Source organism: Phaseolus vulgaris, chromosome 1 (assembly GCF_000499845.2).
Source record: "Phaseolus vulgaris cultivar G19833 chromosome 1, P. vulgaris v2.0, whole genome shotgun sequence".
NCBI lineage: Eukaryota > Viridiplantae > Streptophyta > Magnoliopsida > Fabales > Fabaceae > Phaseolus > Phaseolus vulgaris.
Window position 1 is genome coordinate 44,462,034 of NC_023759.2, and position 20,005 is coordinate 44,482,038.

General features: G+C 33.1%; 1 protein-coding gene across 3 annotated transcripts; it reads left to right on the plus strand.

The window, feature by feature from the left end:
* The first annotated feature begins 4,752 nt into the window (after positions 1 to 4,752).
* LOC137814537 (serine/threonine-protein kinase CTR1-like) lies at positions 4,753 to 19,126 on the plus strand. Of its 3 annotated transcripts, none has more exons than XM_068617332.1 (17): positions 4,756 to 5,581; positions 7,130 to 7,431; positions 7,508 to 7,652; positions 7,829 to 7,932; positions 8,118 to 8,326; positions 10,504 to 10,839; positions 12,444 to 12,484; positions 13,407 to 13,475; positions 13,568 to 13,668; positions 13,783 to 13,867; positions 13,975 to 14,073; positions 14,607 to 14,675; positions 14,778 to 14,909; positions 15,312 to 15,406; positions 15,488 to 15,687; positions 16,090 to 16,148; positions 18,915 to 19,126. In XM_068617332.1, exons 1-15 carry the CDS (start codon positions 5,024 to 5,026, stop codon positions 15,594 to 15,596), a joined length of 2,454 nt encoding a protein of 817 aa, XP_068473433.1. In that variant the 5' UTR covers positions 4,756 to 5,023; the 3' UTR covers positions 15,597 to 15,687; positions 16,090 to 16,148; positions 18,915 to 19,126. The 3 variants fall into 3 exon arrangements, with proteins under 3 accessions (XP_068473431.1, XP_068473433.1, XP_068473432.1); XM_068617331.1 differs by lacking the exon at positions 18,915 to 19,126 and adding an exon at positions 16,256 to 16,321; XM_068617330.1 differs by lacking the exon at positions 16,090 to 16,148 and having other exon boundaries at positions 4,753 to 5,581.
* The last annotated feature ends 879 nt before the right edge of the window (positions 19,127 to 20,005 follow it).

Genomic DNA, 20,005 nt, shown 5'->3' on the forward strand with positions numbered 1-20,005 from the left:
ATATTAATTGCTTTGTTATTGTTTACCTATTTAACATTACAATTTTTATTACATCGATTTTATCGTCAATTTTTAAATTGTTAAAATTATTTTAATAAAAATTATTCTTATTGGCGGAATGATTTGTGTGTGACAAGACTTTGCACTTTCCTCTTTCCAATGTTCTTTTATGATTCTTTCCCAACAAACAAAGCTACCAATAAAATTCTTCAGACTGTGGTTTTTATCTTTACGATAGCAAATTTATTGCAATGGCACACTTTATAATGCAAAACTAATATTTCAGCTTTTCGAGAAATTGAGCTTTCATTTTCTATTCTGACAGAACACAGTTATTATCACTAGTGAATAAGAATAGGTTAAAATTTAACCTCCCAAGAATCAACTCTGACATTTGCATGGTAAACAATTGGAAGAATGTGTTTTCTGGTAAATTTTTATTTGCATATTTAATTATTGGAAAAAAATATTTTTTTTGTCTATAATATATATTTTAATCTATGTTATTTTACACATTTATTTTTTAGAAAAAATAAAATGGTATGACACAAAATATTGTTGGTGATAAAAGATTTTGAATAATAAAAGTCATGTCTAGATAGACTCACAGGGGTTCAAATGTCGATACGCATTAAATAAAATACAGTGAGGTTGAGTGCATGCAAGCCACGTAAATTGATTTGGCTGAATTTATTAGGGTTTTGACATTTTCTACACATGCAAGGACCACCACCGACCATGCTATCCAACCACCTCGCTCTCCTTCACTATCATCATCACAGGTTTTAAGAAAACTAGGGATTGAAACCTGTGATAGTTAATTGCAGGAACAAGGAACGAGACATTTGAATTCCACTCTATTGTCAGATTTTCTTTTAAGACAGTAATAATTATATCAACCAAAACTTACTTCTGGACATCACATGAATGGGATAAGGATAAACCTTATTTTATAATTTATTTTATAAAATTAAATAAAATTTAAATTCGTATAATAAATAGTATCCTAGGAATATTAATTAAATATTTCAATCAGTTGGTAAATGGTGTCAAATATGATCGTGGTTCTGAGTATAAACTTGTTTAGACAAATTTCTCAAAAAAGCTTATAAAATAAAATTGAATTTTAAATTATGAGATGATATATGAGATGAGATATGAGATTAGATATGAGATGAGAAATGAGGTGAGATATGAGATGATATAATAGACGAGACACAAGATGATATGTGAGATGAGAAGTGAGACGAGACATGAGATAAAATATGAGATGAGATGATATATGAGATGAGATATTAGATGAGATATGAGACGATATATGAGATGAGATTATATATGAGAGGAGATGATATGTGAGATGAGATATGAGATGAGGTATGAGATGAGACATGTGATGAGAAATGAGGTGAGAAATGAGGTGAGATATGAGATGATATGTGAGATGAGAAGTAAGATTTGATATGAGATGAGATATGAGATTATATATGAGATTATATATGAAATGAGAAAAGAGGTGAGATATGAGATGACATGTGAGATGAGATATGAGATGATATGTGAGATGAGATATGAGACGAGATATGAGATGAGATATAAGATGAGAAATTAGGTGAGATATGAGATGAGATACGAGATGATATATGAGATGATATATGAGATGAGATATGAGAAGAGATTATATATGAGATGAGATATGAGATGAAAGAGTCATGAAGTGCATGACTTTGTTATAATTTAAACCTACACGATAAATAAAATCTCCTCACTTCATCATATTTATAGAAACCACACGTTGCATCTTTATAAAATACCATACTTACGAGAAGTCCATACAATTTTACATTTTTCATTAAATAAATTAATAATAAAACAAATATCAACTAATTCACGGCATAGTATAAAATGAGTCAATTTAGAAAAATTGTCATCTGTCACAGGGATAGAATAATGATCACTTGTTTACTTTTACAAACCAAACACATAATGAATACAAATATTAAACCAATGAACATGTCATATACTAGGAAGACATACAAGTTGCCATACAAAGCTCTAAATTTGGTCTTCTTATATGTAGTGTTTTTTTTTTTTTATAAAACCTTTAAACATCTCTTCATATGTGACAAAATAATGTTTCCTTACAACAATTTTTTTTTTAAGTTTCAAAATGTCCTATTAAATATCCCTCATTAATTTTTTTTTATGACAAATAATTATCTTAAAGAATTTTATGAGAACACAAATATTTTATCTCTAAAAAGGAAGTCATATTAAGCTAAAAAGGAAGTCATATTGTAAGAAAAAACCTTTGTATGACTCACATCCTGATCAAACTAACTAGAGTAATAATTGATATCGGTTAAATATGTTTTTGGTCCCTGTATTATAACACGAAATTTGTTTTTATCCCTGATCCAAATTTTAAACCATTTAGGTCCTTGTAGTATGAAAATGATTGGAACGAATTATCCTGTATGTGAAATGATTGTTAGTTCTTTTAAAAGATTTTTAATTTTTTTCAAATGTTGTGTTTGTTTTGATTGTAGATTGATGCCCATTATAACTACTTCTAATGTGTTGATGAAGTATAACCTCAGATTGAATCAATTTCACATACATAATGACACATTCTATTTATTTTTCATACTACATACACCTGAATGATTTAAAGTTTAGATCAAACACATAAACCAACTTCGTATTATAGTATATGAATGATGAGCATATATTTATTCACACACAATAGCCTTAATCATAGATTATTGGACTATAATAATAAATAAATCCATTGTTTTAATTAATATCCATATAATTGGGTTTATTTTGGCCTTAACTATTATTATTGTTAATTTTGTGTTTTTAGAGTAAATTATCTGAAGCATCTACCTTTGTGAATGGGCCAAACATGCAAAAGTCCAAGTTGCTTCTTTGAATCAAAACAGAAAACAAATTCTGAGGAAAAGAAAGAGAAAATAAAAGCTACAAGATTCCAAAAACAGAATTGGAAGCAAATCTTCTGCAAAATAAAAAGAATTATGGAAAGTGAAAATTGTTTACAAAATCTAAACTGCAATATTTTCCCAAGATCCTTGGAGCAGAAAAGCCTATAAAAGGACACAAGCATCAAGGAGAGAAGAGAGGAGCTTCATAGGGTTTTCTTAGTTTATTTTCTTCTTAGTAATTCTTTTGTTTTGCCTCCGCATGGAAGGCTAAACCTTTTTGGTTGATTCTTTTGTAATTCCCCATTGAGTTCTGAGGTTTTGTTCCAATAAAAGTTTCGATTTTTAATTCTCTATAGCAGTTGTTTTTATTGTCTAATCTCCTGGAAAACTTGTTTTTGTGAGAGGTTGTACTTGAACGCATGATTGAGAGTATTCCTTATCTTAAACTTTGGTTTCTTAGTTAGTTCGCATTGTTCTAATTAATTTCTTGGGCGCATGATTCAAGGGAGAGGAGGTAAGCATTCCCATGGAGTATACGCATGGAACAAAGTGGGTATTGATTAAACTAGTAGACGCATGCTTTACTGGTGAGTTTTAGTTGAATTAGATCATGTTCAATCTGGTTTAGCTCTATTGGAGGATTGAGAAAAGATTAATCTTTAGAGAACCTGTGAAGAATTCAATGGTGGAAGAACTTGGGATCAACCGCTTTTTATTTGCTATTTTAATTTCTTTTATATTTTTTGCACAACTATCTCAAACCCCCTTTTCATCTTTATTGTTATTGCTAACTTTTATTGCTTGCAGATAGATTTTAAACCCTAATCAACGACTTGGGACATTTGTCCACAATTATACTATCATCTCTCTAGTGTTAGACAAATCTACGCTAGAATCATATTAATTTGACAGCAAAACGACAGCTATCAATGAACTAAAAACATATTTATTATAAATTAATATTTAAAATTGACAAAAAAAAATTCATTAATTACGATTTACACATTTTGGTCAAATTAAGATTATTTTTCATATCTATAAGGATTGTTCTCCTTTAAAAAGAAAAGAAATGTATATTTATACGAGAATCTTATTAAACAAACAAATTTTCATATATATATGTACATTAATAATTACATATAAATTCTAAGAAATAAATTTTATATTTAATTTAAAGTATGAAATATATCATTTAAGTACTAATTATATTTATTATTAAGACAATATTATTTATTCATTCACACGTTGAACAAACATTAGTTCTAACTCAACTATAACTAACAAATTAATTTCACACGAATCAATAATAAAATACTTAGTATTATTAACTAATTACTTTTTTATTAAAATACTCTTTATTACAACTTTCCATAATATACATTATCTTTTGTACGAATATGTACATTGTTTAATATTTTTCACTTATATTAAGAATAATAAAAAATATGATATTTATTTATTTTTTCAATAATTTCTTTAATCACTAGAAAATAACTATCATGCAAGTAAATTAATATTAAAATTTAATATTACTTTATTAAGAATTAAAAAAACAGTAATAAATTAGAAATATTTATAAATCTAATAGTAAGTAACAACTCTTGTAAGTTGTATCTAAGTTCATAGTACCAAGTGTCATACAAATAAGTTTCATAATAATTGAAAAGTATAAAAATAATATATGTAGAATCGGACATACAAATGAAATTATATTAGTTTATCTATTAGACAGAATCGGCTACGGTAATTACTAGTGAAGTGTTCGGTTCATCCGTGTGTGTGTATATATATATATATATAATGACTCTGAGAAAGATTGGAAAGCTCTGTCTACTACTAAAATTTTAAAGTCAAACCTAAAATAAAACGGTCCATACCGGCGAGGAGTGGTGCGGGACCTTCTGATCCAACGTGTGAACCAAAAATCATTGCGCCACACCATACTTCCAAAAGGTTACCAAACCGCTAAAATAAACAAAAAGATCGTTAGGACTATTACGAAGGAGAGAAGGAACCAATTGAAAGGGAACGAATGTACAATGGCGGGTTTTAGGGTTCTGTGAGCCCGCCACACAGTCTCCATGGAAATGTCTGCCAGAAGATCCAGCAACTACTCTCTCCTCAACCAAACGCCAGAGGACAATCCGTTGTTCGAATCTCCTTCCGGAGACGGTAAAAACAACAGAAGCAAGTTGGAGAGAGTATCCGATTGGGACTCCGTCGTCGATCACAGACAGGGGAACAGGATCGGGAATTTGTACTCCTCTTTCGGGATGCAGCGACAGTCGAGTGGGAGCAGTTTCGGTGAAAGCTCACTCTCCGGCGAGTTTTACGCTCCCACTATGTCCACTATGGCCCCCGAGGAGACTGACGAATTCAAATTTGGTGAGGTCAGAGGCAGGATTCCAGACGCTGGGGCGGCGATGAGCGGCGGATCCTATGGCAAGAGCGGCGGGTCCTACAGCAAGAGCTGGGCTCAGCAGACTGAGGAGAGTTATCAGTTACAGCTGGCATTGGCTCTTCGACTTTCCTCTGAGGCTACTTGTGCTGATGATCCCAATTTTCTGGATACAGTGCCCCATGAATCATCCTCTTCAAGGGCAACGTGTTCGGCAGAGACAGTGTCCCATAGGTTTTGGGTATGTTGATTGTTTGTTATGCTAACTGCTATTCCTATTGTGATTGGTTGTCAAGTTTGGATGATAATTGTGAATTTGGAACTTGTGAGCAGGAGAGCTTTAGGTTAATGTCTTATCTGAGCTATATTTAGTCAACGAGTAACCACCAATGAAAAAACACAACAATCCGTCAATGATGGACTTTGTCACAACATGGTTCTGGTTCTCGTGAAGCATGAATTTTTATTCCGAAATTAAGTTATTCCGAAAGCATTCTTATTGGTATAAATTAGAGAGGTATAATAAATTGAATTTCTTAAGTAAATTAAAATAAACTTTTGCTCCTCAATTTTTTTTTGGTGAAGTGGAATAAAAATCAAGTTGATTTTAGCTTATGATAGATTCTTAAACTTGTTTTGTCTTCTCATTTTTTTATTCTTGAAGTGAAGCTGCTGCTGTTCTATGGTTTACATCACAGTATGCATGTGTATAATTGAGTCTGTATGGGATTGTTTGGTTTTCTAGGCTGTATTCATAGGATTATGTTTTTTTTTTAAATGGAAAATTTTGTGGAGAATTTTAAGCTCATGAACTAGTGTTTCTTGGTATTTGACTTGACTGGATAAGATTGGGGAGTGCTTAAGTAAAAAACCCTATTTGAGCTGTGTTCATTAGTTGCAAAGGGTGGAGTTGGATCATGAATTGCAATGTGCAAGTCCTGCCAGGATAAACAAGGATATCAGGCCTTTTACTTTGAATGTTTGTTAGAAAAAATATCAACTACTCTCATCTGACAGTAGAAAAACTGCCTCCTTGAATTGTGGCATTTTGCCTTAATTTGCACCAATCCTGTTTTAAATCATGACGCTGGGTCTGGGAACGTGTCCTGAAGGTCCTGTTATTATTTTCATGTATGGTGCTTTTTGAAACTTGTATTACAGAAAGAAACACTTTTCCCATTTTCTGTATTTTTTAACACCCATTTATTGGAATTTTGACTGTTTTAAAAGTTGTAGCAAATCATGAAAATATCTGATGAATGTTTCCCCATTATTGGGGATGACATAGTATGTTTGTTACCGACTATTCCCGTTTTTCCCATTGGCAACAGAAAACTAGCTACTTTAATGGTGACATTTCACCATCAACTTGTATTAATTTTCTGTGGTTTTGCCCGATGGGCGTATTATCCTTTTTGTTTTTCCTGTTCTGAATTCTTATACTTAAATTTACTGTTTTAAGGAGTTGGTTAAATCTTGAATCTTATACTTAAATTTACTGTTTTAAGGAGTTGGTTAAATCTTGAAATGAAGTGTGTAATATTTTGGCGTTATTGTGTGGGTGGGTGACAGAATGTTCTTTGTCCTAATGGAGGGATATAATTATAATTTTTTTAGGGAATAAGTGAAATGTGGTTGTTAAGTTGATGTGTGACTTTAAGTTAACAAGGGAAAAACCTTCATCTCTTTTATTATATTCTTTGCCTTTCATTTTAAAATTAACTTGCTCTAACTTTACTCAAAATTCACGGAGGAATTGATATGTTGTTTTGTTAATAACATGCACCAGGTGAATGGCTGCCTATTATACTTCGACAAAATTCCTGATGGATTTTATCTAATTCATGGAATGGATCCGTATGTATGGACTTTGTGCACTGATCTGCAGGAAAGTGGCCGAATTCCTTCAATAGAGACACTAAAATCTATAGATCCTTCTTCCAAATCTTCACTTGAAGTAATTTTGGTGGACAGACTTTCTGATCCTATCTTAAAAGAATTGCAGAACAAGGTACATGACATTTTTTGTCGTAGCATATCAACAACATATGTTGTAGAACAGCTTGCAAAGCTTGTATTCGATTGTATGGGGTGAGTCTCCTTGACATTGTTAGCTATGAACTATTTAGCTTGCACCAGTCTAACCGTGTTTTATTGTTGTAATAAGGGGTTCAGCTTCTGTATGGGAAGACAATCTTTTTCCCATATGGAGGGAGTGCATTAATAATCTAAGAGATCGCTTAGGATCTGTCGTTGTTCCTATTGGCAGCCTATCTACTGGACTTTGCAGGCATCGTGCTGTATTATTCAAAGTAATACCTTTAATTCTATGTGATGGCCAAGGCTGTGATTATGTATTTTGACTACATTATTATTTTTTATTTTTTTCTTGGTGGGGATGGGGTGGGGGGGTTTCAATGGTTTAATAAACGTGATGGTTTTTGTGTTGCTTTTGCACTAACATGCCTTATGCATGCTAAATCTTCAGGTGCTAGCTGACACCATTGATTTACCGTGTCGAATTGCAAAGGGCTGTAAATATTGTTCAAGAGAAGATGCCTCATCATGTCTTGTTCGATTTGGCCCTGACAGGTATATGTTTTGGTGCTTAGCACATCAGCTATTCTGTTAACAAGTACAACTACAATTTAAATTGATGTTTTCCATGAGCAATGCCATGTGATCGTAGAATGATGAAGTGAAAAATTACTAATGTGTTATAACCTTTCAGTTAACATTTTGGGAACTGACTCCTGTTTAAAACCATATAATTACAGGGAATACATGGTTGATCTAATTGGAAAGCCGGGTTGCTTATGTGAGCCTGATTCCTTACTGAATGGTCCATCCTCCATCTCATTTTGTTCACCCTTGCACTTTCCAAGACTCAAACCAGCTGAACCTACCATTGATTTCAGGTCACTGGCCAAACAATATTTCTCGGATTGTGTGTCTACTGAGCTTGTCTTCGATAGTGGTGTTGCAGGTGATATTCATGTTTCCTATTCAATGTATGATGCTCTAAATATAGTGCTGTATTGCACTACTTTAAATTTAGGGGAAATTACACTTACTTCAGATTATGTTAAATGACATTCATTTCCTCTAGTTTTAAAATAGACTCTCACCTTGCACTACTTTAAATTTAGGGGAAATTACACTTACTTCAGATTATGTTAAATGACATTCACTCCCTCAGTTTTAAAATAGACTCTCACCTTGCACTACTTTAAATTTAGGGGAAATTACACTTACTTCAGATTATGTTAAATGACATTCACTCCCTCTAGTTTTAAAATAGACTCTCACCTTTCTTATGTTTTTAATCAAATGACACTCACATTCCCTCTAGTTTTTAAATAAATATCCACTCCCTTTTATTTTTAATAAGTGACATTCATCTTCCTTATTTTATTTAAAAACATCATATTGGTTAAAATTTAAATATAAAAACTATGAAAATTAAAAATTAAAGTTTTAAAATATGAAAATTAAATAATTTTTAATAAACAATTTTTTTGAATGGTTTAATCGTTATATATTAAAAATATCATAAATTATATTTCCACTAAATTATAAATCATCTTATAAAAGTTTACAAATATAAAAAATTATATTATATTTTTGAGAAAACATTATTTTAATATAAAAATAAATAAATAGATATAAAATATGTGGTTAAATTTATTAACTTATTCTTATGTTTACAAATTATTTTAATACAAACATAAATATAACTAAAATAAGGACTACTACTAGTGCTACTATGTTAATAATATAAGGAAGATGAATATATATTTTTAAATTACAATGTGATGTCGTTTTTTGGTCCTACAATGGGTTTCCTCTAGTCTATTTGGCCAGATACTAATATCGCTTGAGATACTGGGACTATTGCTGACTTGACGAATTCTTCACATAATGTGGATCGAACATGAGTTCCCTACTACATGAATAGTTCCCATAACATGTTAACATCGTTTTAGAAGATTTTAAGAAAGATGAGTGTAATTTTCCTATAATCAAGTCATTCAATTCTTTGTTAATAAAACGTTCTTTAACTTTAATATTTTAGAATTTTAGTTTTTAATTTTTATTTAAAATGTTATTTTTAAATAGATAAGAGAGTTGAGTTTCTCTTTATTAAAAACATAGGAGAGAAGCATACCATTTATTGAAAACACAAGGGAGGTGAGTACCTATTAAGAAACTAAAATAGGTGTGAATGTTATTTTATTAAAAACACGAGGGATATGTGTTTCTATTTTAAAAATTAAAAGGGTTGTGTGTGTCATTTAGCATTATCTCAAGGGAGGTGCCCAATTTCTCCTAAACTTTATGATTGTTAAAGTTTGGGACATAATGACATTGGACTGAATATTGTGTGTCTAAATACACAAGAGAATATGAGTTTATATAGACTCGTTACATTTATTATGCATGGATAAAGGATATTTTATTTCCTCTAAAATTAAGGTTATATGTCTACAATAATAAACAAAATATATTATTCCGATTCTCAACACTCCCTTGAAGCTCGAGCATATAAATTATATGCACCATGCTTGTTACATTTGTAGCCTTTTGGCACACTCACAGATTGGGTCACTAAAGTTGACAAAACATATGGCTTTTCATGAGATGTAAGAGTATGCAGAGGAATTTGGAAGACTCTATCTTGCACCCATCTCCTTTTATACTTTTTTTTTTTCTGTTTTCTCCTGATCTATTTCTTCTTTCAATTTTAACTCATCCTCTCTTACCTGCTGAGGTGTAAGAGGACACAAAACGAATTTATTTTCCTTAAGAAATAAAGTTATTTTGTTTGTAAACCCTACCCTGTTACCCAAGGAATATTCTACTAACCCTACCCTGCATGACAAGTTAGGGTTTCATAGAAGAGGCCTCTCTCTCTCTCTCTCTCTCTCTTAAGATTTGGGGTTTATGATCTATCTCCTCTCTTGAAGTTCAAATGAAATCTATTCTACTCAGCTCATGATACAAAGTTGAAAAGAAAACCTACACTATTCTGTACATGTATTTACTACAAGGCTTAAGAGGAAGAAAGTAAAATATTTATAGCTCTGCTTCATCATCTTCATTCCCCTTAGCCTGAGTTGCTGGTGGCTGTTATTGATTTAGATTTTGGATTCTCCTTTCCAGAACAGTATGAAAGGCAGTACAGGGACAGGAACCCTGGGCCAATTCCAAATGATAACAACAGAAGTTCTCTTGTTCCTCCACAACCACAAGCTTATCGTCCAAGTGCACATAATCGAGGCTCCGAAACATTTAAATCAGGTAACCCTCCACAGAATGTTGTAGAGCCGTCATTGCCAAGCAAGGATTCATTGCCTTTAAAGCATAACCGTCCTGGTCATAGAGATGCACAGACCAGATTACTGATTTCTAGCAAACCATCTAGAGACTTTTCCCTAGATATGGAGGATCTGGACATTCCATGGACTGATCTTGTTTTGAAAGGGAGAATAGGATCAGGTATGTATGCTCTTCTATAACTTGCATATTATTTAAAGTCTTGCTCTTTTTTGGTTGATTCATATGGGATGGGGTTGGTGTTTAGAAGAGAAATGTTGAGAGAGGGAGCATAATCAAGGTAAAAAAAAGTAATATAAGGTAGTGGTAAAGTCAATGAAAATAGAAAAGAAGAAAAAACAAAAAGTATGCTTAACAATGCAATAAAGCTCTTCAATCCCTCTGCATATCTGACTGGGAGAGCATCTGTCAAAAGAAGTCACGGTTCAGTGTGTCAACTAAAAGTCATTTGAGTCCTTTCAAGTATCTCAACGCATAACAGCAGTAGGATAATAACGATTGTTCTTTGACTTGTGTATTAGAGGGGGAGGGGACGAGGGAGTGTCCTCACCTTAGCAGTGAAAAGAGGAAAATAAGAAACAGTAAACTAATTAATGCAATAAAACACTCCAATCCCTCTTATCTAAGGCAGGTTCTGTAACAAAGGTCATGGTTCAGAGAACCAAAGAAGTCATTTCAACTATACTTTCACATAATTGCAGGAGGATAACTATGGACCTCTAACATATGTATAAGGGAAGAAAAAGGGAAAATGGACTTAGAGGTGTTGACCATGGAAAATTATAATTGTTCATGAGAGAAGTAGGAATGCTGCTATGAGTAAGGAGGAGACATTGGTAGAACAGTGTAATAAAATGTACATATGACAACAAGGTATTGGAGAGAAGCAAGGATTTTGGATCCTGTTCTGTTCATAAATACCAGGATGTATAGTCCTGCTTGAGAGAATGAGAGAAAAGAAGAAAAACATAATTAATGGGTTATAATCAAGTCATGGTGAACCTTCTCCCGAGTCTTTCTATCAGAACCTTATCTTCTTTCTTGCCCCCTTTTGGTGCATATACTGGGGAAACCACGAAAATTGGATTACCCTCTCCAGCAATAATGGAAATTGTGAAAATTAGAGCACACTGGAATTCTTTAGGCGGCCTACCCTCTTTTCTTAGGTCAGGATGCCCTTCGACCATTTAATGGGATCTGAAAATTGGATAGCACTATTGAGTCACAGAAATAAAATCCATCTCCATGAATTCTCCTCAGATAGACAAGATGATTCAAATCCATTGGGGGAGGGGGATATTAGTGAAGAATGGAAAAATTATAACAGAATTGAGGGAGTGACTGGTGGCATCGTCCAGGGAAAGCTATATTGGCTCAGTTTGTTATCTTTTATTTGCATTTTCTACATATCTGTCCAGTATGTGTTGCTGTTAATTGAGTAGTATTTTTCTCTTATAAAAGATATCTCCTCCTTGAGCACTATCCTATTTTCAGTATTAATACCAGTTACTATCAGATAACAATATATCTAAGAAAATATGAGCATTGTTTCCCAAATCAAAATACACCATAGTGCAGCAGAAATTATCACATCACCTCAAAATTTTCCAGTGATCCTACAAAATGCTCTAAAGTTAACCAATAAAAATTGAGCCTGTGTTAAGTACACAGTATTTAATGAATTACTAGCTTTACATGCTTACTATGGCTTGAATTGCAATTGGTATAAATAGTCACTAACTAAATTTGGTCTGTTATATTTTCAGGTTCTTTTGGAACTGTACATCAAGCTGAGTGGAATGGCTCGGTAAGCCTCTCTCTCTATTTCTTTCATAAATGCTGTATAAAATAAGATTAACTCGGGATTACTGATATTTTCATGGGTTGCTTATATTAGTTGTTTTTCAGCATCTGTCATTGTATCTTGCAATTTCAACTAAATCATGTGTAATTAGTATATTAATATGTAAATATGACCTCTCTCTATATGTGTACTATAGTCAAATTCTAAAAGTGGTCTCTGTTCAATATCTGGGAAAGTTTTTTTTCGTATGATAAAATATTTAGTACAGTTTTTGAAAATATCATGCTTTCTTCTTGCTGGATCAAATGATTGCATCTTGATCTTGTCATAACCAATACTTGTAGTGTTAAAATAAGTCTTCTTATTGTTCAAAGGTTGCTGTGCCTGATCAACTGAACTCATACCTGTTGGTTTTTTGTACTTTGTTGCTGATTGGCCTCGCAATTGCCAATCTCCTTTTGACTAGAACCCAACATTTTTTGCATAGATTTTCATATTGAGCTGTACCTTAAAAATCACCAGGCACAGGCTTATTTTAAACATTGTTTTATTTATGGGTGCAGTTAACTTATCAACACTAAAGGTTTCGTTCATTTACTATTTCATTTTCAGTAAATAGATGAAGCATTACGGAAGATGGCATATTTTATTAATGCTCTTTTCTGCTTTTCAACTGGAAGGCTTCTGTCCTTCACCTTTGAACTCTTTTCAAAAAATAAAATAAAAGTTCTACTTTATTAGTTTTATGATTTACAATGCATTTTTTTTTCAATTTGGGAGGTGTATACATGCTTCATTAAAGTTTGAAGCCAAAGTGAGCTTAATATTTAAATTTGTTTGATATTATTTTCCATCTCTCTACTTGGTTGTTGCATATTATTTTAGTTTGTTGCATGTACATATGTCAAAATGATAAGCACTGCAGGAGGTTGCTGTGAAAATTCTGATGGAACAAGACTTTGCAGGTGAACGCTTCCAGGAATTCTTGAGGGAGGTAGGCCCAGTATTCTTGTCTTGTTTTGTGCTGAAAAACATTAATTGTAAGCTTGCTACTGATTTGAGCTATATTTTCACTCGTTTTGCTAGGTTGCAATAATGAAAAACTTACGGCATCCAAACATTGTTTTGCTTATGGGTGCAGTCACTAAGCCTCCCAATTTATCAATTGTCACAGAATACTTGTCCAGGTTTTGCAATATCTCATCTAACAGTTCCTTTACTCTTCCCAAGAGAGATCTCTTTTCGTGTTTACAACCTATGTTACACTTGAGACCTGAAAGATTTGATTGACCTCAATGCAGGGGTAGCTTGTATAGGCTGTTGCATAAACCTGGTGCCACAGAAATGTTGGATGAGAGACGCAGGATTAGTATGGCTTATGATGTGGTAAACTTTCTGAAGATAAACACTATTGTTTTTGGTTCTATTTATTTTTTGAACTAATATGTAACCCTTGTATCCATTGGTTAAGTATTTTTCGTTTTCCTGTGCAGGCTAAGGGGATGAATTATCTTCATAAACGAAATCCTCCCATTGTTCATAGAGATCTGAAATCTCCAAACCTTCTTGTTGACAAGAAATATACAGTGAAGGCAAGAAGAAAATTTTCTTGTGTCTGAAATTTTTTGGAGAGTTTCGTTTAATTCATTAGTCACCTTTATTAGTATGGTTCCACTTCTCCGGCACTCACAAATTCCCTTCTACAATTTGAAGGCTATATTGAATCACCAAATTTCAAATCACTTTGTGTGTGCAGCATTAAAGCACTAATATAGTCCGTACTTTGTGTATGCTAGCGTTAAAGCACTAATATAGTCCGTGCTTAATGACACTGTTTAGCCACCATCTCTTTTGAACTTTTCGTGAACCAATGAAAGAAGTATTACAGCAAAACTTGGTCTACACATTGTTGATATAAGTTTTCATTCTGCCAATTAGCTGGGCTTCATTTGATTCAAATTTCACATATTGACAAAAATCAATTTAATACATATACTATATATTCAGTGCAAAATTTATTTTCTGGGGGGTGAATGTTGTTGGTCTGTTTGCTTTGGCATTATGTGCATTATTGGAGTAATTTTGAATTTTCACAGTTCCTTATTTACTTGTATCGTCCCTTTAGGTTAGTGATTTTGGGCTTTCCCGACTAAAGGCAAACACATTTCTCTCATCCAAGTCAGCTGCTGGGACAGTAAGTTTTCTTTCAAAACATGTGTATCTGCTTTTTTTATCATATTTTTCTGAGGTCTTTTCTATTATTGCACATTAAGTTGAACACCCTTTTCTCCATTAGCCTGAGTGGATGGCTCCAGAAGTTCTTCGTGACGAGCCATCCAATGAGAAGTCAGATGTTTACAGCTTTGGTGTCATCTTGTGGGAGCTCGCAACATTGCAACAGCCTTGGAGTAATTTGAATCCACCACAGGTTTGTCATTTAACTGATATATTTCACTGTGCTTATGGTTAGATTTTATATTATGATTATGTTGCTTTGATTTTTATGGACGTGTCTTTAAGATCTGTTGACTGTAAGTGTAGAACATAAAAATAATATAATGGTATTGGTAACATAAATCTGAAAATAATTGCAAGAAATATATATTGGTTGAAGCATGTATCACACTGGTCAAACGATAAGTGTGGTTTATGGAGTGTTATTCTGTTTCATGGTTGCCTGTTATCAACATATTATTCTACTGAGACTGAAATTTGCATCAATATTTCTTTCTATCTTTTTTTTTTACTTTTGGACTGAGGCTTTTAGTAATGTGTTTGATGGAGAGCCTTTAGTATTACGTAGTCTTCACAAATCTGTGATGTTTTGTAGGTTGTGGCAGCTGTTGGCTTTAAGGCAAAAAGACTTGAAATACCACGAGATTTAAATCCTCAATTAGCATCAATAATTGAGGCTTGCTGGGCCAAGTGAGTTGCAGATACATCTTTCATTTGTAGTCTGCTTCATTATTCTGCTTGAATTTTATTGATATGCTTGGTTTACTGCAGTGAACCCTGGAAACGCCCTTCTTTTTCAAGTATTATGGATTCTTTGAAAGGATTGATCAAACCCCCTATACCTCAACCTGGTCGTCCAAACATGTCATTACCCATTTGAATGGTTGGAACGATAGTTGTTATTCATGCACATACTACAGGATTTTGTTAGTTTGATGTCTATCAGGAATACACTGTTTCAATAGTCCCAGGTGCGTACCAAATTCCTTAAAATTTTGCTTGGACGTAGTATTTTTTCTATATTTTGTGTTTTTGCGGTGAAGCATATATTATTAATTTTCAAGTGTGGAGTGGGGACATTATCTTCCAGATATATTTGTCATGAATCAACTATCTTAAAAGCTAAAATTATTAGGTGGTGTGATACATGAATTATTTGCTACTTCTATAGCGTCGCTGACCCACCTCATGCGAGGTAGTTGGACTATAAGTGTAAAAAATGCGAAGACCCTTTGTTGGAAATTTATGGGGGAGAAAATACTGGGGAGACCATCAGCAATGGGTCACGAGCTAACACAAGAGAAATTGATCCAACTTTAACCCAAATCCTCTTTCATACTTATATGATGTTCAATTTTCTCATTTCTATATAGTGGGACTCCAACTCAGTCGAACACCAACAATCTCTCTCCCCCCAAGTGAGCCTTTTCTTGTAAGTTTCTCCCTTGAACGAAAACCTTATTTATCATAAGTACTTAGTGGTGACTCTATTTGCACTACCATTCATCTTAACGTGACACACTTTTGAACCCTTATCAGGAAGACATACGCTGGATCCATTTGCCTATTGTCAAGTTCATGGTACTTATGTGAGTTCGTCACTAGGACTAACTATATTTGATACAACTTGTTGGGGATCCAAGGGGGAGAAACACCTAAGAGATCTTCGCCAATGGGTCTCAAGCCAACCACACAAGAGAAAATGAAGTCACATTCCAACTAAGAACCTTAACTTTCTCATTTCTACACAATGTGAGACTTTAACTCACTTGAACACGGACAATTTCTTCTTAAAGTGTGAGTCTCTTCTGCATTGGAAGCTTTCTTATGCAATCCATCATCTTCCATAATGCTTTCACAATATGGCCCTTTTTGTCCAATCCTATAGTAACTCATTTATGGCGTGCATGTTGCTATGGACCTCTCTTGACGATAGCACCCGACCATAGTCAGACTCTAAAACTTACCTTGCCCAAAAGAGACCTAGCACTCATTCTGCTTGGATGAGTTCTTTGATACAAGTCTTCTTGAGTTGTATGACTACGTTCAAGAACAACTTCCAATACATAGGGCTACTCTTTGTCTACTTCGACACAGCATGTAAAAAGTTCAGGTGTAGGTTCAAAGGAGGGACATCTCAAATGCCTCCAAGAGTTCGCAACTACATCTAGAGGTCTTTAGGGACACTTCCTTAGATGGGATGTCTAGGGACGTAGCCTAAAATTGATCTAATGGCACACAGGCTGTGGGTAGTTAGGATGATACTCACTCGTAGAACGAGAACGGAGAAAGTGAGGGTCAGGTCTTTTCAATCCAAAATTTTAATGCAATAGTTTTGTGAGTTTTTCTAATATATATGTTCACGTTGTCTATTTGTACACAATATGTGAAACTGCAACAATCAAGTGAGTTCCTTCCACACTGTAGACTTCCCTTGGAGAAAAGTGTTCTTTTCCATGAGTACTCAATAGTGACCCCTCTCACGTAGACTTTCAATATAAAGGTGATCCATGGTGAATTCTATTGTACACATCTGAGCTAGTCATCAACACTAAACATCGACCCTAATACTACTTGTTGGGCAATCCGAGGGGGATAAACATCAGGAAAATCTCTACCAATAATAAGTCAAGAGACAACAACACAAGAGTACTTGACCTCATATAACTCAAAACTTTAAGTGAATTGGTTTGTGTCTTTCTCACTTATTTGTTGCTCCACTTGCACGTTTGTGCACTATGAGGGACTTCAAGTTACACTTGAATTTCAATACCAATTTTAACCTAGTGTTTGAATTTGGCCTTTTTATTAGAAGAATTGAGGTGAGAAGGATTTAACTTTATAGGACATGATCATAGAAGTTTAGTAACATATCATGACTTTTTCTATAACATCATATATTCATAGAATGCAAATTACCGACTCCATTCGAGGATTTTGCGAAAAAAAACATGTCCTTTATAAATTCACTAGAATGACTCCTCATGATCACCCAAACGTGCATGTCTAGCCTTTCATTACTGCTTCTACCTCACCAATGGAAAGCTTGACAAATTAACCTTAAGTGCCCATTCATTGTCTTAATTGTCCAAATATTTTCCATGTCAAACGTGAACAACTTAGCTCATACTTCTTGAATGGAACGTGTTGAAGGCCTTCATATGTTTAGGTTGTTGAAACATTCGAGGAAGGGAAAATAACTCAATGTCTAGGTAAAAGAATGACAAGTGACCCTAACCTTGTGTTTGGATATGGAATTTCGCAATTTTTAAGACTTTTAAACACATTAAACTTATCTCATTTCAAATTGTTTTGTTTAGATAAGATCATTCAAATTTAAATGTCTAGGTAAAAGAATGACAAGTGACCCTAACCTTGTGTTTGGATATGGAATTTCGCAATTTTTAAGACCTTTTAAACACATTAAACTTATCTCATTTCAAATTGTTTTGTTTAGATAAGATCATTCAAATTTATTGAATTTTATTTTTCTTGTTTGGATAAAGTATCAATATGGATAATATTTTTAGTTGATCTCGATTTATATTATATTTTTATCAAAGTTTATCAAGATTTTTTTATTAACATCAATCGAGATTTTTTTAGTTTATCAAAAGTTTATCAAGATAGGCTTGTGAGGAGGGTTGTGGTTAGACGACAGTTTGACGCCAATTTCTCTTCCAACAATTCCTTCTTCAAAGCCAAACCTGGCAATTCCTTTTTCAAAGAGTTAGACGTCACTTAGGTTTCATCCAATTCAAAAAATAATTTACTACGATTCATAGTTAAATAAACCTCTTCATTTGAGAGGGTTTGTTAATGATTTTTTTACTAAGGTTCATATAAAATAATAGATGCAGTTGTTGGATAAAGATATAACTAAACTAAACTTCAACTGTATAAAACCATCACTCCATTGGTGCTGGTGCTTTGGTTTAGTAAGGTGGATGGAGCACACGCTTTAAGTGATTATGAGGATTTTAATGAGTTTAAAAGCACTTGAATTTCTGTTGTTTACTTCTATTTGGACGGTACCCATGACTAGAGCATTTTTCCCAGTCATTTGTTGAAGTGTAGTTGTAATACAATCTAATTTAACTTTTGTCCTTGAATGCCTTCATGGTTGTTGATTGTTTAAGTTATAGCGCATGTTGTAGCTCTGTGATTGATCTAATACTAGTCCGTTTTTGGGTTGCAGAGGCACATTTGTACATTTGTGTTCAAATTCGGATTCAGAATACCTATTTTCGACACAAAGCCATACCCCATCTTTGATGCAGCAAGTATTGTTGGGTTAGGTAATCTTGTAATTTTATGAAGAAAGTGCATACTTTTTTTCATCCATAATTTTTTTTAAAAAAATATTCTCATTGTAACTATAATCACTTAATGATAAGCGACTTTATCGTACCGGTCTTGGGAGTTTGTTTTAACACCCCCTCCCAGTTTCTTGTCTTTTGGGACTAAATCAGTCATATAAAAATATAGGTATGTGTAGATAAAATTATTTCGGAGAACTTCTAGAAAAGATAGTTTTTTTTTTTTTCTAAGTTAATATTAGTTTGTGTAAAAGTTACTTTAATTTTTTCATAGTTTTTATTTTTAAATTTAAAATAATCTAATTTTAATTTATGAGAGTACTTTTTTTTTTCTTTTAGAAGTTCTTATTAAAAAAATCATCCATACTTACTTTTAAATCAACTTTATGGAAGTTACTGAAATTGTTTTGTCTTGAGCAAAAATTCTTTAGATAACCGCTTTTAGGGCATAAATATTTTGAAGTTTTTACTTTCTCTACTTCCCATTCTTGAACCTGTATTCCAACAATTTAAAAAATAACTATTTTTATTTCTTTAAAGTGACTTCTGCATTATTCGAATTGGAAATTATTTTGGAACATATTTTTTTGGAATTCATGAAGTCTTGAAATACATTCTGCAACATTTCAAGACAAGATTTCTAGAACTAAGATTTTCAAAATAAAGATTTCTAGAATGAGATTTTTTCCTCTTCTTTTTAAGTGCAGCGTTTCTCTTCTTTTTGAGTGGTAATGGCGCAAACAACTATGGTTGTGGTGGGGGTATAGGTTAAAAAATGGGGGATGGAAGAAGTAAAAACCATATTTTGAATACAAACAAACCACAAAACAAAGGCTAAATTACCCACTTAGTCTATATTTTAATTTGTTCAATTTGATGTACTTATTGTTACAAGTGTAATTTAAAAAGAAGTTGGGAGTAATCTTTCTAAAAAAATACACCGCAATACTAGAGGGCGAGAGTCTTATTA

Coding starts and splice junctions, on each gene's coding strand:
- LOC137814537 (XM_068617330.1), top strand. CDS start 5,024: ATGGAAATGTCTGCCAGAAGATCCAGCAACTACTCTCTCCTCAACCAA. Junction 7,933..8,117: donor GTTCGATTTGGCCCTGACAG/GTATATGTTTTG, acceptor ATATAATTACAG/GGAATACATGGTTGATCTAA. Junction 14,074..14,606: donor ACAAGAAATATACAGTGAAG/GCAAGAAGAAAA, acceptor TCGTCCCTTTAG/GTTAGTGATTTTGGGCTTTC.